At 45.3% G+C, this 20,562-nt stretch overlaps 1 protein-coding gene across 4 annotated transcripts in view; it reads right to left on the reverse strand.

The window, feature by feature from the left end:
* Positions 1-20,562, reverse strand: part of Mta3 (metastasis associated 1 family member 3) — a 170,216-nt gene that overhangs the window by 74,405 nt on the left and 75,249 nt on the right. For all 4 annotated transcript variants that reach the window (XM_045137713.1, XM_045137712.1, XM_045137714.1 and 1 more), the window contains exons 7-8: positions 7,170-7,272; positions 1,308-1,407 (exon numbers count right to left, since the gene is read on the reverse strand). In XM_045137713.1, coding sequence (XP_044993648.1) covers positions 1,308-1,407; positions 7,170-7,272 — 203 coding nt within the window. The remainder of the gene's footprint in view (positions 1-1,307; positions 1,408-7,169; positions 7,273-20,562) is intronic.

Below are 20,562 nucleotides of genomic sequence, written 5' to 3' on the forward strand. Positions count from 1 at the left end.
CACGCCAGGGCCTCCAGCCACTGCAAACAAACTACAGATGCTTGTGCCCCCTTGTGCATCTGGCTAACGTGGGACCTGGGGAACCGAGCCTTAAACCGGGGTCCTTAGGCTTCACAGGCAAGCGCTTAACTGCTAAGCCATCTCTCCAGCCCGCACCCAATTCTCTGTTCACCCTAAGGTGCAACCCCGAGCCCCTAGGGAGCTAGACAGTACTAGAGGGTTTCCACATCAGCGGCAAATCCACAAAGTACCAACTACCCAGCGGGCCAGCTTTAGCCCTGGCAACAAAGCAAGACCCCGACCCCCTATCTCTTAGTGGTATTCGTGCTACTAGGAACAACAGCAATGCAGTAGATGAATAATAATGTTAAGTTAGATGGAAGAACGTAAAAATAATCATGAAGTACCAGTTTAAATGAAGTATGCGTGTATACGTATTAACGTGGCTAGATGAGCTGAAGCCAGAATTACTCTCTGAATTTAAGCACATACAAGCAGCGTGCTGGAGGATATAACGGCATAATAGGAGGGGCTGGAGGGATGGCTTAGCGGTTAAGGCGCTCGCCTGCAAAGCCAAGGGACCCGGGTTTGGTTCCCCAGGACCCGCGTTAGCCAGATGCACGTGGGAGCGCGTGCACGTCTGGAGTTCATTTTCAGTGGCTAGAGGCCCTAGTGCCCATTCTCTCTCTCTCTCTCTTTCTCTGTCAAATAAACAAATATTTTTTAAAAGACATACTAGAAGGGGCTGGAGGGATGGTTCAGCGGTTAAAGGCGCTTCCTTGCAAATCCTGCAGGCTGGGTTCAATTCCCCAGTACCGTGTAAAACCAGATGCACAGAAATGCCCCCCAACCCCCGGCACCCGGAGTTCGTCTGCAGGACGCGTCCATTCATTCTCACTCTCTACAACTATGTAAGTATGTGGACAGGACGAAAACCCAGCACAAAAATAGAAACAGGCAATAAGCCGGGTGTGGTGGAGGACTGCCATGAGTTCAAAGCCACCCTAAGACTACAGAGTGAATTCCAGGTTAGCCTGGGTTAGAGTGAAACCCTACCTCAAAAAACCAGCCAAGCAAACCAATAAAAACAGGCAATAAATATCAGAATGACAAGTTATGCCACATAAAACCCCTGAACTTCTTAACTTTATGTCTAATCCTTCGAAGTCTTGTCTCAGTACGTAACGGGAGTCCAAGGAACGCAGTAGTCAATACCAGCCAGAACGCCCTAGTCTCCAATGTTACTATGATGTTCATAACTGATCAAGGACAGAAGGATGAGCTCACGACTTCAAAGAGCGTCTTACCAAGGTGATGTCTCTGGAGGCCGCCGCGGCGCTCATATGCAGGCTAGGCTGCCTCACGGAGCTGCTGCAATCCAGGGCACGGGCAAATGTCCCAACCGCGCTGAACGAACAGAATACAGAAAGGAAACATCAGGGGCTGGGGGGATGGCTTAGCGACTCAGGCGTTTGCTTGCAAAGCCAAAGGAACCAGGTTCGATGCTCCAGGAACCATGTAAGCCAGATGCACAAGGGAATGCATGTGTCTGGAGCTTGTTTGCAGTGGCTGGAGACCCTCACACACCCATTCTCTCCCTCTTTCTCTATCCCTTTCTTCCTCTTTCTCTGTCAAATAAATAAATAAAATATTTTTTAGAAAAAGAAAGAGCTGGGCGTGGTGGCGCACGCACTCGGGGGGCAGAGATAGGAGGATCACTGTGGGTTCGAGGCCACTGTGAGACTACATAGTTAGTTCTAGGCCAGTCTAGGCTAGAGGGCTACAGAGAGACCCTACCTGCAACAAACAAACAAACAAGCAAAAAAAAAAACAAAAAAAACCCCACAAATACCTTGTGGTGGTTTGATTCAGGTGTCCCCCATAAACTTAGGTGTTCTGAATACTAGGTCCCCAGCTGATGGCAATTTGGGAATTGAAGGCTCCTGGAGGCAGTGTATGGTTGGGGGCGGGCTTATGGGTATTACAGCCAGCTTCCTCTTGCCAGTGTTTGGCACACTCTCCTGTTGCTGTTGTCCATCTGATGTTGGCCATGAGGTGATGTCCACCCTTTGCTCATGCCATTGTTTTCCCCTGCTATCATGGAGCTTCCCTTTGAGTCTGTAAGCCAAAATAAACCCTTTCTTCCTACAAGTTGCTCCTGGGCAGGTGTTTTCTGCCAGTAATGTGAACCTGACTACAACAGTAAAATTGCTACTGAGAATAGTGGGGTCATTGCTGCTAGACACCTGACTGTGTGGCTTTTGGCCTTTTGGAGCTGATTTTCAAGAGGAATGTGGAAGGATTTGAAACTTTGGCCTAAGAGACATCTTGCAGTGCTGTAAGTACAGCTTGATGGACAATTCTGGTCAGAGTTGAAAGACCTGAATGCACTAAGAACCGTGGACTGTGAAGTTTGGCTTATGAGGGTGAGAAAGAGCTGTGTTTGGACTGAGCTAGAAGCAGTTTGTGTGAGAGGCTTGCTGTTATGCCCATGTCCTGGGAAATTGTGTAGAGTTGCATTGTGTAGAACTGGACTGGTGTGAGAAGAGGGCTATGGCAAAGAAATGAAATCTTGCCGGGCGTGGTGGCGCACGCCTTTAATCCCAGCACTAGGGAGGCAGAGGTAGAAGGATTGCCATAAGTTCAAGTCCACCCTGAGACTCCATAGTGAATTCCAGGTCAGCCTGGGCTAGAGTGAGACCCTACCTCGAAAAACCAAAAAAAAGAAAGAAATGAAATCTTTTGCAGGGTGAAATGTTTATTCTGTGCCATTATGGTTTTTTTTTTTTGGGGGGGGGTGGTAATACATCAAAACTTCTGCCTGTTCAGCTGCAATTGTCTGATACATTTTAACCTTTGAGCTTGGTCCAGCTGACCTGCACTGGCACAACAGGAAGAATGCAGACTCTTTGGAAGGAGCCTGAATGCTGAAGAAGTGCCCTGTTCTTCAAAGACTGCTTTATTCCTCCCCACCACCATGAATTAGCAAACTGGAAGCCCACCTGGTATTATGGAGTATAAAAAATGCAGGAAAAGAGGGTCATTGAATTTGCAATATGGTTTTGTATTTTGGAACTGGCCATGGGCAGTGTGAAGCAGGCTTGAATTACCTGCATGGAGACCTGATGGAGCCATGAGGATGAACCGTGGGTTGCAGGAGAGACCCAGTGAAGATGCCAAGAGTATGGGATGGCTGCTGGCATCAGATGAAGTTCTCCAGGATTGTGAGTAGCCTAGCTGGAGGGGCGGAATTGGAACTCTTAGAGACTTGTCGCTGGTTAGAATTATCAGACTCGGAGATTTGTCACTGACTAGAATTGTTGGACTTGGAGCTACAGAATTTGATGTCTGTCCTGTCTAAATCTTGTATTGGTTGAATATTTCTTTGCTATGCCTAATGCCATCTTTTGTAGGGTGAAATGTTTATTCTGTGCCATTATGGTTTTTTTTTTGGGGGGGGTGTTGGTATTACAGTCAGCTAAAAGACCTTGGTCTATAAGGATGCTTGGACATCATTGGGATTGAGAAAAAACTATAGAGACCTTTAAAGCTGGATTGCATTCTACATCATGGATGATTATCAGTTTATGGGGCCAAGGGCAGAATGGGGTGGTTTGATTCAGGTGTCCCTCATAAACTCAGGTGTAATGAATGCTAGGTCCCCAGCTGATGGCAATTTGGGAATTGAAGCCTCCTGGAGGCAGGGTATTGTTGGGGGCGGAGTTATGGGTGCTATAGCCAGCTTCTAAACAATCCAAACTCAGAGAGCAGAGTGCTCACGGAGCTCCTAAGCCAGGGCTGCATCCGTCATCTTTTTCTACTCTGAGCAAGGATGCCCTGCTGCCCAGCAGCATCTATACACCACATGCCTTTAAGCCAGCCTCTGAGTGGCTAGGCATGGGGACTCTGGACTGCAAATGCCTGGCCACCAATACCGTGTGACCTTCCTCCAGGGTGACTGTCCTTATGAGCAGTGCTAAGGATGGACAAAGACGGTTTTGAACAGAAAATCCAAAAATATTATAATGAAGACCCTCACACCCACTATCCAGATGGAATTGTTTCCAATATGCTGCTTTGTCTGATTCATTGAATGAAGTAAACATAAATTTGGTTAAAGCCCCTTATCAAATATATACACTTATACCCAAAATGTAAAATGCATAAATAAAACACTGTCTGACATGGGAAGGGCCCTGGGTTAAAGCAAACCTAAGCTGCCTGACATGAAGGCCCCAGGCTAGGGAGAGGCCACAGCAGCCTGAACCACAGGTCACATCATCTTGGGGACGTCAAATCTCCCTGCAGGGGAGTGCCTCCCCACATCCTTGGGGATTGAAGTGACCCAGGATCTTCCCCCGCCCATTCTTGGGTGTCTCAGTGAGCCTGGAGCCCTGGACAAAAAATCGCGAAACTTGAGATCAACAGGGAGTAAGGCCACCCCCTCACCGAGCATGAGATACCTGAATTTTCAGATAAGATTTAGGCTTCGCCAGGCGTGGTGGCAAATGCCTTTAATCCCAGCATTCGGGAGGCAAAGGTAGGAGGATCACCATGAGTTAGAGGCCACCCTGAGACTCCATGGTGAATTCCAGGTCAGCCTAGGCTAGAGTGAGACCCTACCTCAAAAATAGAAAAAAACAAAACAACAACAAAAAGACTTAGGCTTTGCGCTTTGTCCCATAACCCTGTGGCCATTGGCCAGTTGCCTAGGAAACTCTTTATATGGTGTCAGCCAGCAACCTTTGCACAGCCCCTCACCCTGCAATTGCCTACGTGCTGGAATGATGCCCCCACATGCTAATTAGGCATCAGCAAGCAACCTCGTACATCCCAACCCTTTAGGACCCTCGACTGCTTATAAACCCATTTTCCTGACAGTAAACCAAGAGCTGTTCACCAAAACTGACTCCTGAGAGTGATTCTCACACCACGGTGGCCTGGGCGCCTTGGGGGTGGGGAGGGAAGGCTGGCCCCAGAGGGAGGACCCAGGAACGCACAAAACACTGCTTCACACATTTTAAACTCTGTGTCAATGAACACCGCGTGCACACGCAAGTGACCATCCTGCACGCCCCTCACTTTCTTTTTACTTTTGGGATTTATCTCTGCCACACAGTCCTAACTCATTAATTATGATTGGTGTAAAGGAGTATTCCTTGGTCGGAGCACATCTCAGTTCATTCCATTGCTTGCTGATGTACTTTCAGGATTTTCCCAATTTCTCCATCATTACAATGTTACAACCACCTCAATTTCTTTCTGCTTTGGGACAATTTTCCCAATGAGCATTATCATTTACTTTTATAATTGCAAAAATAAAAATAAAAACAAATCTCTGTCCCTGCTCAATTTCTTAAGAAAGAGCCAGGGGAGAAAGCAAGGCAGGCAGTCCCAAGGAAAAGCCCGGACTAGCAACAGACTTTATTCATGCGCAGATGCTGGGAGAAAACTCTTCGGTGGCATTTTTTCTTCCCTTATTTCTCCCTTCCTTCCAACCTTTCCATTCCCTTCCCCCTCTTTCCATGGTTTTTTTGTTTTGTTTTGTTTTTGTTTCAAGATAGAGTTTCACTCTAATCCAGACTGACCTAGAATTCACCATGTAGTCTCAGGGTGGCCTCAAACTCATGGCCATCCTCCTACCTCTGCCTCCCGAGTGCTGGGATTAAAGGCGTGCACCACCAAGCCCAGGACCCTTTCCACTTAAAAAATATATATATTTATTTATATGAGACAGAAAGAAGAGGAGAGGGGTGGAGAGCAGAGCAGAGCAGAGCAGAGCATTAATGTGCCAGGGATTCCTGCTGCTTCAAATGAACTCCACAGGCATTTATCACTTTGTGCATTTAGTTTTACATGGTGACTGGAGAACTGAACCTAGGCCACCAGGTTTGCAAACAAGCACCTTTAACCAGTGAGCCATCTCATCAACCCTCATTTATTTAAAAAAAAAAAAAATTCTCATGTAGCCCAGACTGACCTTGAACTGTAGAGTGCAAGTTAACTTTGTACTCTTTTTAAAAACACTTATTTATTTATTTATTTATTTATTTATGAGAGAGTTGGTGTGCCAGGGTCTCTAGCCACTGCAAATGAATTCGAGGTTCATGTGCCACCTTGTGCATCTGGCTGTACGTGGGAACTGGGGAGTTGAACTTGGTTCCTTAGGCTTTGCAGGCAATGCATTAAACGCAGCAATCTCTCCAGCCCAACCTGGTACTCTTGATCCCCCTGCCCCTGCCTATATCTCCCACACACTAGAGTGCAGCTGTGCACACCACGCCTGACTGGAGTGACCCAGTTCTACAGGCACCTGAATAATCCATATGTATGTATGTGTGTGTGTGTGTGTGTGTGTGCACGCGCATATATATATATTTGACAGAGAGAAAGAGGGGGAGAGAGAGAATGGGTATGCCAGGGCATCCAGCCACTGCAAATGGATTCCAGTTGCATGTGCCCCCTTGTGCATCTGGCTTACATGGGTCTTGGGGAATCAAACTTGGGTCTTTTGGCTTTTCAGGCAAATGCCTTAACTGTTAAGCCATGTCTTCAGCCCAGCAATCCAGTGCTGTTGTAAAGGACATTGCTTTCACTGAAGACCTGTGACTGAGGTGTTCAACTCCCCTTTAGAATTTTATTTTTTTAACTTTGAGGGGGGGGGGTTGTGGTAGGGTCTCACTCCAGCCCAGGCTGACCTGGAACTCACTCTGTAGTCTCAGGTGACCTTGAACTCGCATGCACCGCCATGCCGGGTCTTTTTTTTTTTTTTTCTTTTTTGGTTTTTTTAAGGTAGGGTTTTGCTCTAGCTCAGGTTGACCTGGAATTCACTATGTAGTCTCAGGGTGGCCTCGAACTCACAGTGTTTCTCCCCCCCCACCTCTCCCTCCCAATTGCTAAAGTGAAAGGCATATGTCAGCATGCCCGGCTTCTATTTTCTTAATCAGCGTGAAAATTAACAAATCTAATTTCATGTAAAGCATAATTAATGATAGTAAATCACATTATTTAGGAAACAATGAGACTGCATGCATTGAGTTTTCCCACATGACTAGGAAAATAATATACAACCAACAGAAAAACAGCAGAACACCAAGCAAGGAAAATATATGGGCCTCTACATTCTCTTTAGATCAAGGAGGAATTTGGGTCAGTAACGCTATACTCACCGAGCAACCACTAAAAACTGGTCAATCTGACGATCCGTGAGTGGGCTGTTGGGGTCCCAGACCTTAACTTCCAGCTTTGACTGTTCCCTCTCGTCTGAGTCTCCTGCCCCAAAGCAAAGGAGATGGAATCTTGTTACTCACAAAGTACACCGTCCACATGTAGTTGATGACTGTGGTCACCAGCGTGTTAGAAATGTTCAAATGTAACGTGCTCCCTCCAGACACAAAATGGCCTGCATATCCATGACCTCACAGTGCCCGACACTACCTACACAAGACCATCGTAATGGGAGGAAAAGATGATGACATCAAAATAAAAGAGAGACTGATTGAGAGGGGAGGGGGTATGATGGAGAGTGGAGGTTCAAAGGGGAAAGTGGGGGGAGGGAGGGCATTACCATGGGATATTGTTTATAATCAAGGAAGATGGTAATAAAAATTGAGAAAAAAATAAATGCTCAAATGTCAGGCATATTCTTCCCTTCCCCCTTTGGTATTTCTGGGAGCTAGCAGTGGAGTGTGTACTTGAGTGTGCATTTGTGTGTAGAGGCACGTGCGCCGTGGCACACACGCAGAGATCAACTTTCAAGCTGGGTCCCTTGACTTTCTTTCTATCTCACTGGAGGCAGGATTCTTTTCTCTGGATCTCACTCTGCTCTCCGTTGCTATCTGCTGAGCCCACCTTCCAGCAAATTCTCACTATCAGCTTGGCTAGGCTTACGGAAGCCCCCTATGCCTTCTGATTTTCACGTGTGGTCTGGGGAGAGAACTCAGATATTCAGGGTTGAGCAACAAACACTTTATCCACTCAGCCATCTCCCTAGCCTGGTAAATTCTTTAAAAAAAACAAAAAAAACAAACTTATTTTTATTTTTTTATTTATTTGACAGAGAAAGAGGGAGAGAGAGAGAATGGGAGCGCCAGGGCCTCCAGCCACTGCAAACGAACTCCAGATGTGTGCGTCCCCTTGTGCATCTGGCTAACGTGGGTCCTGGGGAATCGATCCTGGGTCCTTTGGCTTTGCAGGCAAATGTCTTAACTGTTAAGCCAGCCCTTCGACCCCTAGTAAATTCTTTAGACAGTCGAAGTATACAGATAATAATGCAACCACCACAGAGTGTCAGCATTAGCTTGCATTCCTGAGTCCCCAGAGGCACTCAGCGCCACGCTCAGTAACAGACGAGCCAGACGCCACACGACGTTTAAACGGATAACGGATAACGCTAACCGGCAACGACCGTTGGAACGAGCAAACAAGCACAACAGATGCCGAAAGACACCCAGAAATGGCCGTGAGACGCTGGAGGCTGCTTGCTTCTGGAAGGCTAGGGAGACAACAGCTTCTCAGTAAGAACTGAAGGTGGGAGGTGAGGGTTAGGAAATGAGACCACGGCAAGGTCACGGAGTGTGGGGTCGTGATGGAAAAGCAGCTCACTGTGCCCAGTGCTGAACCGCCCCTGTCACACCCTCCAGGGCTCAGGGTCCACCGTGGAAGAGGTGGCAGAAAGAGTGGAAGAGCCAAAGGAAGGGTATCGCTCCTTACAATGCAGCTGTCAGACAGGATTGGCCTCGATATCCATGACCTTGCAGTGCCTAGCAATGCCTTCACAAGACCCTCATAATAGGAGGAAAAGATGATGACATCAAAATAAAAAAAAGAGAGGCTAATGGGGCATGGAGAGAAGGCTTAGAGGTTAAGGTGCTTGTGTGCGCAGCCTAAGGACCCAGGTTCGATTCTCCAGGTCCCACGTTAGCCAGATGCACCGTGGTACATGCCCCTGGAGTTTGTTTGCAGTGGCTAAAGGCCCTGGCGTGCCCATTCTCTCTCTTTCTCTGTCCCTCTGTATCTAATAAATAAATAAAATGATAAAACAAATTTAAAAAAAAATGCTGGGCATGGTGGCACATGCCTTTAATCCCAGCACTTGGGAGGCAGAGGTAGGAGGATCGCCGTGAGTTCAAGGCCACCCTGAGACTATATAGTGAATTCCAGATCAGCTGGGGCTAGACCTTACCTCAAAAAAACCAAAGAAAAAAAATTTTTTTTAAAGAGAGGCTAATGAAGAGAGGGAGGGTATACGATGGAGTGTGGGTTTGTAAAGGGGAAAGTGGGGGAGAGAGGGAATTATTATAGTTATTGTAAGTATGGAAACTGTCAATAAAAAAAAATTAAAAAAAAAAAGAAAAAGTAGCTCATTGTATTTGGAGGACATTAAAGGGGAAGAAAAGAGATAGCTAAAAGGAGAGAGTCATGAACATGTAACTAGGGATACTGCATAGATTTTTCTAAACAGAAATTATACTTGAGGCAATGAGAGGCAGACAAGACAGACACTGGGATTGTCAGATACACAAAAATAAAATTTTGGAAACTGTCAGGAAACTTGAAGATGAACAGTATCACAATTTTACTTCCCTGCGTCTTAATCGACATTTTGTTTTATGTAAGATAGTAATGGTTTTAGAAAAGAATGGAGGGCTGGGGAGATAGCTTAGCAGTTAAGGTGTCTGCATGCAAAGCCTCAGGACCCAAGTTCGATTCCTCAGGACCCATGTATGCCAGATGCACAAGGTGGTGCATGTTTCTGGACTTTGTTTGCAGTGGCTGATGGCCCTGGTGTGCCTATTCTCTTTCTCTCACTCACTTTCTACGTCTCTCTCTCAAATAAATAAATTAATAAAAAAGAATGGAAGCTGGGCATGGTGGTGCATGCCTTTAATCCCAGCACTAGGGGAGGCAGATGCAGGAGGACTGCCATGAGTTTGAGGCCACCCTGAGACTCCATAGTGAATTCCAGGTCAGCCTGGACTAGAGTGAGACCCTACCTTGAAAAACAAAACAAGCAAACAAACAACAACAAAAAGAATGGGGGGCTAGAGAGATGACTCAGAGGTTAAAAGTGATTGCTAACAATGCCTGCTACTAGAGCTTCATTCCCCAGTACCCCACAAAGCTCGATGCACAAAGTGGTGCATGCATCTGGACTTCATCTGCAGTGGCAGGAGACTCTAGCATGCCCATACATACATGTTCTTTCTATCTCCTTGCAAGTTAATTTTAAGTAAGGGGAGGGCGGGCTGGACAGACGGTTAAATGGCTAAAGGTGCTAGCTTACAAAGCTGGGCAACTTGAGTTCGATTCCCCAGGACTTACATAAAGCCAGAGATTCACAAAGTGGTGCATGTGTCTGGAGTTAATTTACAGTAGCAGAAGGCCCTGGAGCACCCATACTCTCTCTCTTTATGTCTGCCTTTTTCTCTCTGTTTCTACCTCTCTCTCTCAAACAGATAAAATATTAAAAAATAAAAATAAAAAGCAGGGCGCTTAGTGGTTAAGCACTTGTCTGTGAAGCCTAAGGACCCCGGTTCAAGGCTCGACTCCCCAGGACCCACGTTAGCCAAGGGGGCGCACGCATCTGGAGTTCATTTGCAGTGGGTGGAGGCCCTGGCACGCCCATTCTCTCTGCTTTTCTGCTTCTTTCTCTGTCTGTTGCTCTCAAACAAATAAATAAATAAAAATTAAACAAAAAGAAAGTGGTGCCATTTAATATCAAGCCCTTTTCTGTTATAGGTTGAAGAATTTAAGAATAAAATAAGCACTTTTCAAATTCATGCTTGTTAAATTGATAAACTTCAATTTCATTCTTTGAGGGAGGGCCTCACTCTGTAGCCCAGGCTGACCTGGAATTCACGATGTAGTCTCAGGATAGCCTCAAACGCACAGTGATCCACCCACTTCTGCCTTCACAATGCTGGGATTAAAGGTCTGCGCCACCACGCTCGGCCATCTATCACTATTTTTGCTTAATATTGTTCAGAAAGTTTTGGCCAATATAATAACATATGAATCCAAGAAATAAGTTACAAGAACGGCATATAAATACGACTATAAAAAGTTCAGTAGCAATCCAAAGAAAACATAATTTATAAATAAAAAAGGCACCTATTTCAACAATAAAAATATCAAACACTGCCGGGCGTGGTGACGCATGCCTTTTATCCCAGTACTTGGGAGGCAGAGGTAAGGAGGATTGCTGTGAGTTCAAGGCCACCCTGAGAATAAAGAGTGAATTCCAGGTCAGCTTGAGCTAGAGTGAAACTCTACCTCAAACAAAGAAAAGAAAAAAGAAAAGAAAAAAGTACACAGGCAGACTTGAGCGTATAATAACAATTTAAGGAATATATGGAAATATTAAGTACCACTTGTTGAATCCTGTGTCCGAAGAAACCATTGCAACAGGGTTTCTCGTCTTATCTACGGCGTACAAGGAGCTGAGTGCGTTCATGTCTCATTCGGTGTTTGGCAGTAACCCCGACCTGTACCCTGGATGTGCCAGCAGCATTTTGTGTGCCCACACTCTTCACCAGCTGTGACATGATAGAATTTAACATATGGTTGACTGTTCCCTGGGGGACGGTTGCTCTGGTGTTCGAAATTACTTTAAAAAAAATTATTTACTTATTTGCTTGAGGGAGAGAGAGAGAGAGAGAGAGAGAGAAGAGAGAGAGGGCGTGCCAGGGCCTCCAGCCACTGCAAATGAACTGCAGGTGCATGTGACCCCCTTGTGCATCTTGGGGAATCGAACCGAGGTCCTGTGTCTTCCCATGCAAACACCTTAACCACTAAGCCATCTCTCCAGCCCAGAAAATAAATTATTTTTCTGCTTTTTTGAGGTAGTTCTAATGAACTCCAGATAACGTGTGCCCCCTTGTGCATCTGGCTTAGGTGGGTACTGGAGAGTCGAACCTGGGTCCTTTGGCTTTGCAGGCAAGTGCCTTAACCGCTAAGCCGGCTCTCCAGCCCTGGGACAGAACTTTTTAAATGTAAGGAGTTTGGAACCATAGTGAATGAGTGAACAAACGAACAAGCACACCGACGAATAGCAGCAATCCTAACTGGAATACTGGCATGGCTAACTCCCCACCGACCAAGCCCTGGCCACCACTGAGAGGTAGGTCCTGCCACACAGCTCCAATGCGCCTAAGACTCTGGTCTCGGAGTGCTTCTCCTTCCCAGACACTGCAGGCAATTTCAGCACCGCTCCTCCAACTCTGAGACAAACCTCCTGCACACGGCTTTAGCGAGGAGGAAGAGCACAGCAGATTCAGAAGCTAGCATTGCACTAGAAGGCACTTCTAGAATTGTCACTGTCTATTCTGAAATCCGCCTTCCCTATTTACTTTTCCCCGAGTGCTCAGAAAAGCAGACTAAGGACTGACAAAATCTCTACTCACCAGATATCCTCTTATTTACTGACTACAGGAAAACTAATTCCTATCTTATATGCACAAAGCAAAAGATGAACAAATGAATTAACTCTCAAAGGAGAGACACCTTCTGAACTTCCTCTACCAGTATCACTTCCCTTACTTACTCATCACCACACACGCATTCCTGTTTTTTTTTTATTATTATTATTATTATTATTATTTTGGTTTTTCACGGTAGAGTTCTCACTCTAGTCCAGGCTGACCTGGAATTCACTATGTAGTCTCAGGCTGGCCTTGAACTCACGATCCTCCTACCTCTGCCTCCCAAGTGCAGGGATTGAAGGCGTGCACCACCACATCAGCTCCCATTCTCTTTTTAAAGAGGAAAAAAAAAAAAGGAAAGTTAGAGGGGCTGACTCCTTCCTCCATATTAAAATACGTCAGTCACAGTGGTTAAAGGCACTTCCATGCAAAGTGCGCTGGCCCAGGGTTCAATTCTCTCCAGCCACTCACATAAAGCCAGACACAGAAAGTGGTACAAGGGTCTGGTGTTCTGTTTGCAGTGGCAAGAAACCCCTGGCCCACCCATATATACACACACAGACACTCATACAAACACCCACCTGCAAATAAATAAATACCATTTAAAAAAGGGGGGCTGGAGAGATGGCTTAGTGGTTAAGGCACTTGCCTGTGAAGCCTAAGGACCCAGGTTGGATATCCCCAGTACCCACATAAGCCAAATGCACAGGTGGCGCATGAGTCTGGAGTTGATTTGCAGTGGCTGGAAGCCTTGGCATACCCATTCTCTCTCTCTCTCTCTCTCTTGCTTGCTTGCTTGCTCTCAAATAAATAAATAAAAAATATTAAAGAGCCAGGCATGGTAGTGCACTCCTTTAATCCCAGCACTTGGGAGGCAGAGGTAGGATGATCGCCACGAGTTTGAGGCCATCCTGAGACGCCATAGTGAATTCCAGGCCATCCTGGGCTAGAGCGAGACCCTACCTCGAAAAAAAATTAAATTAAATTGAAAATCAGTTTAAAAAAATACATTAGCCAGGTTTTACCCAAATTTGAGACTCCAGGGATAATTTTAGTTTGATCACAACATTATTATATATATATTTATATACGATCAAATCTCCCACATCTTTTTCCATGAAAATTTGTCTAGATGGCTTATTTGAATTTAACACAAGATTTAAAAATCTCAAAGAACCCTTTACCTTTGGTTTACCAGCTACATACTCATTAGTCCAGATCTCAAATGCTTGTTACATGCTAGGGTAGCCATAACAGAAACTTAAAATTCCAAACACACAGAAACACACACACACACACACACACACACACACACACAACTCGCTGGCAAAAAAAAAAAAAAAAAAAAAAAATGAACGCCACAGCTTTCGTGGGCACCCACGAGGACACGTTCACAAAGCTAAGCTCACCAGCAGCATATTGGCGCACAGAGCTCTCACTGCTTCCACCTACCCATGATATAATTGCAGTCCTACCTCCCATGCCAATGAAAACTGCCATCTGGCCGCTGGTCAAAATGCACCCACTCGAGAGTATCAAAGGCTTAGTAAGCACAGACTGCAGCCACAAGCCCTCGATATTTATTTTTGAGTGTGGTATTTTCTTAAAAAGATTTTTTTGTATGTATTTATATTTTTTTATTTGAGAGACAGAAGATGGAGAGACAGACACAGAGAGAGAGAATGGGCACGCCAGGCCCTTCAGCCATTGAAAACGAACTCCAGACAGACGCGCCCCCTTGTGCATCTGGCTTATGTGGGCCCTGGGGAATGGAACCTGAGTCCTTCGGCTTTGCAGGCAAACGCTTTAACTGCTAAGCCATCCCTGCAGCCCTCTTCTCAAATTTAATTGCTCTCTGCAAGCAGGTATTAGCTACCCATGGCTACTTCTGTGGTGAAAAGGATTGTGATTTGTTTTGTGATTTGTTGACTTTGGGTTTTTGAGACGGTCTTGCCGTGAGCTCATAATGACACTCACAATTCCTCCTGCCTCTGTGTCACAGTGCTGGGTTTATAGGCACCCACACACACTCGCTGTTTACGTTTTATTTTTTATTCTTATTTGACAGCAGCTAAAGGCCCTGGTGTGCCCCCCTCATAAATAAATGAATAATATAATTTTTAAAAAAATAGAAAGGAGGGTATTGGAGGGTTGGCTTAGCAGTTCGGGTGCTTGTCTGCAAAGCCAAAGGGCCCCAGCTAGATTCCCCAGGACCCATGTAAGCCAGATGCTCAAGGGGGTGCATGTGTCTGGAGTTCCTTTGCAGTGGCTGGAGGCCCTGATGCGCCCATTCTCAATCTCTCTCTGGCTCAAATAAATACATAAAATATTTTTAAAAATTATTTGTCAATGAAAGGGGGAGAGAGAGAAAATGGGCACGCCAGGGCCTCAAGCAAAGGAACTCCAGACACATGCGTCCCCTTGAGTATCTGGCTTACGTGGGTCCTGGGGAATCAAACCTGGGTCCTTTGGCTTTGCAGGCAAATGCCTTAACCGCTAAGCCATCCCTCCAGCCCCATTAAATATTTTTCAAAAACAGAAAGGAGAGGTCCTCTTTTCCCTATTCTCATTCAAGCTGATGAATGAGAAACAAGCACACCAAAATCGGTACAAAAGCACTCAAAAGTAAGGTCCCGATAGGAGACCAGTCTTACAAATAACCACGATCCCCTGCTAGTCCTCCATTACTAACCAGCGAGGCCCAAGAACATCAAACAGCAGGTCAACACCAGCAGAACAAAACCCCAGAAGCACACACACGCCATCCTCAGGATTAGAAACGGTCTACTGAAATCTGAAGGGAAGGAGATGGTCAGGTAAGAGAATGGTAAACCTTAAGAAAGGCAAAGAAGCGGGGGAGGGAGGGAATTAACACGGGATTTTTTTTTATAATCATGGAAAATGCTAATAAAAATTTAAAAAAATGAAAATAAAAAAAAGAAAAAAAAAGAAATTAGAATGCAAACAAAGTGGCTTAGGGGCTGGAGAGATGGCTCAGCAGTTAAGGTACTTGTCTGCAAGCCTAACAACCCAAGTTCAATTCCCCAGTACCCATGTAAAGCCAGATGCAGAAAGTAGTACATGCATCTGGAGTTCGTTTTGCAGTTGCTAAAGGTCCTGGTATGCTCATTCTCTCTGTCTGTCTCTCTTCTCTCTCTGCTTGCAAATAAATAATTTTTTAAGTGGCTTATCCAAAAATACACAAGTATTTTGGAGCAGTGCTAAGACCTGATTTGCTTAGCCTCAAAGCTCAGACTCCTTCAGTGCTCCCTGATGTGCATGGAATGATCGTCAGTGGTTAAGTAGTTTTTTTTTTTATTTTAATACATATTAGAAAATATATATATAATGTGCATAGTGAACTCACAGTGGTCTAATTTATGAATGTCATAGATGAAAGTAAGAATAAAGGTCTGGGGCTGGAGGGATGGCTTAGTGGTTAAGGCATTTGCCTGCAAAGCCAAAGGACCAGGGTTTGATTCCCCAGGACCCATGTTTGCCAGATGCACAATGGGGTGCATGTGTCTAGAGTTCATTAGCAGTGGCTAGAGGCCTTGGCGTGCCCATTCTCTCCCTCTCTCTGTCTCCTTCTATCTCTCTGTCAAATAAATACATAAAAATAAAATATTTAAAAAAAAAAAAGAAAGGCAAAGAAAAGGTGTGGTAGCACATGCCTTTCATCCCAGCACTCGGGAGGCAGAGGTAGGAGGATCGCTGTGAGTTCAAGGTCACCCTGAGACTACAGAGTGAACTCCAGGTCAGTCTGGGCTAGAGCAAGAACCTACATAGAAAACCCAAAAAGAAAGGAAAAGAAAATCTGTGAACTCTGGTAGAACAATCATGAAGGAAAGTTTGCTTTGCCATAAAACACAGAAAATGCCATAAAACACATAAAACAAAGAAAATGGACCTAGGCTCACACAATGAAACACCGTAAACTGTACTATTTCATGACCCTCTCATTTAACAGTCTAGACCAGGGCTTCTTAAAACGTTCTCTGAGGGCTGGAGGGATGGCTTAGCATTTAAGGGGTTTGCCTGCAAAGCGAAAGGACCTAGGTTCAAGTCCCCAGGACCCACGTTAGCCAGATGCACAAGGGGTGCACGCATCTGGAGTTCGTCTGCAGTGGCTGGAGGCCCTGGCGCACCCATTCGCTCTCTCTCTCTTTAACTGTCAGATAAATAAAAATAAAATATTTTTTTTAAAAAAGCTTTCACTGAGAAGTGACAGTAGGAAAACATCAAATGTCAGTTTTCTGTAACTAAAGCATGAAGTTTCTGTAGAAGCAAAAAGCTTGTGGGCACAGTCAACAAGCTGCACCTCATAACATGCAATATTCTCCCACATGGGCTTGGTGTTTCAGGCGTGTTCACTGGTGGCAGAACAGCATGCCCAGGGCAACACCCCAGACCTGTGTGCTCAGAACGAACCACACAGCGTGGTCACGCACTGCCACATGGGGGCTGCTACGGGAAACATTTCAAGCTCATGACATTTCATTTCAATTAATTTTTGGTCACTGCACATTCAGAAATCTTTTACTGCTGCCAAAATTTCTGGGAATCCTCACACATATAACCAAATGATAAATTAAAAACCTGTAAGGGGGTTAGAAAGAGGGCTTAGCAGTTGGGGCGCATGCCTGAGAAGACTCAAGACCAAGGTTCAAATTTCCAGGTCCCATGTAAACCAGATGCACATGGTGGCACATGCATCTGGAGTTCGTTTGCCGTGGCTACAGGCCCTGGTGCGCCCATTCTCACTCTCACTCTCTCTAATAAATAAATCAATAAATAAATCATTTTTAAAACACATATAAGGGCTGGAGAGATGGCTTAGCAGTTAAGGCGCTTGCCTGCAAAGCCTAAGGACCCATGTTTGACTCTCCAGATCCCATGTAAGCCAGATGCACAAAGGCGAGGCAAGTGCAAGGTGACACATGCCCACTAGGTGGTGCAAGTGTCTGGAGTTCGATTGCAGTGACTGAGGCCCTGCTGTGCCAGTTCTCTCTCTCTCTCTCTCTCTCTCTCTCTCTCTCTCTCTCTGTCTCACTCTCTCTAAAATAAAAGAACTAAATAAATAAAGTAAGTAAAAATAAAAACACAAAATTGGGTATGGCAGTGCACATGTGATTCCAACAACTTCGGAGGCTAAGGCAGGAAGATCAGCAATTCAAAGACAGTTTGGGTTATTTAGAATAAGACTGTTGATAAACACACAAACAAAAACAATATCCCTGGGCTGGAGAAATGGCTTAGCGGCTGCCTTCCAGGGACCCAGGTTCAACTCCCCAGGACCCACATAAGCCAGATGCACAAGGGGGCTCATGCGTTTAGAGTTCCTTTTCAGTGGCTGGAGGCCATGACGCACTCATTCTCTCTCTCTCTCTCTCTCTCTCTGCCTCTTTCTCTCTCTTCATCCTTCTTTCTCAAATAAATAAATAAATAAAAATATACTTTTAATAAAACACAATATTCCTGGCTAAATAGCCCAAGGAAGTACTACTTTGATCCCTGGTGGCATTTTCCATTCTGATTTCTGCTACTCACAATGAAATAGTACTGGGAAAAAAGCAAAGAGAATGTACTAGAGTCCCCTCTGTGAGGCACAAAGATGTGACTCCACCAGAAACGCCCATCTCCCTCTCCCTTCCATTTTCTCCTCTTGTACATGCCAGGATCTCACCCACAGCCTTGCAGCGCTGGTTAAAGGCTCTGCCATCGAGCTACTTTCCCCAGCCACACTATAAACACTTGTCACCGTGTGGTTCATCTATGGATTTTGTATGATCTGCAATGACATGAGCACTCAATTTGCAATCTCCTGAACCCCACAGCTCACCGGGATTGCTCAAGAGACACAATCTGGGAATAGACCTCAGCACTTTGCCAAGAGTAAACTGACTTCTCTCATTTTGCTCGGTCAGGTTGCATGGTATTTCATTTAAAGGCGACATTCTATTGCTGGAGGAAAGCATTGCCAAGAGAAAACATCATGTCAAATGTAAATCAATGTTTTGTTTTGTTTATTTTTTATTTTTAAAGACAATTAGGGCTGGAGAGATGGCTTAGTGGTTAAGGAGCTTGCCTACAAGCCAAAGGATCCAGGATCAATTCCCTACGACCCACGTAAGCTGGATGCACAAGATGGCACATGCATGTGGATTTCGTTTGCAATGGATGGATGCCCTGGCATGCCCACTCTCTCTCTCTCTCTCTCTCTTTCCCTCTCAAGTAAATAACTAAATATGCGTATTAAAAAATACAACTAACAATTATTCATGACCTCCACAATCTATTATATCGATGAATATTGTCACATTTTCTGAATAGCAGGATGCCTTTGTCAGGCAGTTGGCATAATTTGCAAGCTGTTAAGAATCATTTTCATGCTTGTAAAATAAGAATCAACCATAAGTCTTTTTAGAAGGCTGTATAATTATTTTTTTTAATGTGTTCACTTTTCTCCTAAAATAATTTTTAGCAATTGCCAGCTAGGTATATGTGTATTCTAAATTATACCCCTAGCTTACCACATGTCAACAGTTTTCCAGCTACATGAGAGTTTGTGAGATTTTGTTTTGCTTAAACTTTTTTTTTTGGGGGGGTGTTGTTTTTTGTTGTTCTATTGTTTTACTTATTTATTTTTTTTCCCTCAGGTAGAGTCTCGCTCCAGCTCAAGCTGAGCCGGAATTCACTCTGTAGTCTCAGGGTGGCCTCGAACTCATGGCGATCCTCCTACCTCTGCCATCTGAGTGTTGGGAATAAAGGCGTGCGCCACCACACCCGGCTTGAACTTTGATTTTTATGAATAGTGTTTGGTTCGGTTTTCTTTGCCCACTGTTACTTGATACTACACATGATCATCACAATAAGGTAGAGAAGAGATGACCCACTGTAATTTCAAACAGACCAGCATTTATCTGCAGTAGCAATAAATCAAAATGTGTAACCGGCTGGGCATGGTGGCACATGTTTTGAATACCTGCACTCGGGAGGCAGAGGTAGGAAGATTGTTGTGAGTTCAAAGCCACCCTGAGAATACACAGTGAATTCCAGGTCAGCTGAGCTACTGTGAGACCCTACCTCAAAAAACAAAACAAACAAACAAAACAATGTGTAACCTTACCATGTACCTAGGCTTACTGTCAGTGTGGAGGAGACAGCCACTGTGCTGGTTTGTATTGGATGCCCCCCATAAACTGTGCTTTGAATGCTTGGTTCCCAGATGATGGTGATATTAGCAGGGGGTGGAGCTTTGCTGGAGGAAGTGCCCCTCGTCAGTGCTGGGCTCACTTCCTGTCGCTGCTTGCCACCTAGTGGGGCAGAGGCAATGTCTGGCCTATGCTCATGCCATCTTTCCCCTGCCATCCTGGAGGAGCTTCCCTTCAAGACCGTAAGCCAAAAAAAACGAAACAAAACAAAAACATTTCTCCCATCAGCTTTTGCTCAGGGGCACTGTGCCAGCAACGAGAAGGGAGCTGCAATGGCATAAGTCCGTAGCTCAGGCAGTCCACAATCACAAAAGTTAAACAGTCAAAACAGGATCAACGGCCACGTGGCTGCAGAGGGGGCGGGATGAAGACGCCAGAGTTCAGGGAGAGAAACCACAGGCTGCCTGCTGAACGCAGGGCTGAGGCTGGGTACCGCGCCCGAGCGCACACAAGCAGACGTGCCAACAGTCTGAGCAGCGGAACACACTTGTCTACTCCGACTGGGATTCTAAAATACCAGAGTCTACTGCACATAAATTACACACATGAGGGGCTGAGGAAATGGCTTAGCGGTTAAGGCGTTTGCCTGCAAACCCTAAGGACCCTGGTATGATTCCCCCCAGGACCCACGTAAGCCAGACGCACAGGGGGATGATTGCATCTGGAGTTCGTTTGCAGTTGCTAGAGGCCCTAGTGCCCCCACTGAGGCCCTGGTGCACCCATTCTCCTCTCTCTCTCTCTCTCAAATAAATAAATAAAGTACATATAAAATAAAACGTGGTAACTTTGACAGACAATTCGGCATCTTCAAAATACATGTGCTCTATGACTCAGCAATTTCGTGCCAGGAATGCATTTTTCAATTCTGTATGTAGAATGTGTAATTTCCCACTGTAAAAGAGGGTGCTTACTGCTGCAATGTTATC

Source organism: Jaculus jaculus, chromosome 18 (genome assembly GCF_020740685.1).
Source record: "Jaculus jaculus isolate mJacJac1 chromosome 18, mJacJac1.mat.Y.cur, whole genome shotgun sequence".
NCBI lineage: Eukaryota > Metazoa > Chordata > Mammalia > Rodentia > Dipodidae > Jaculus > Jaculus jaculus.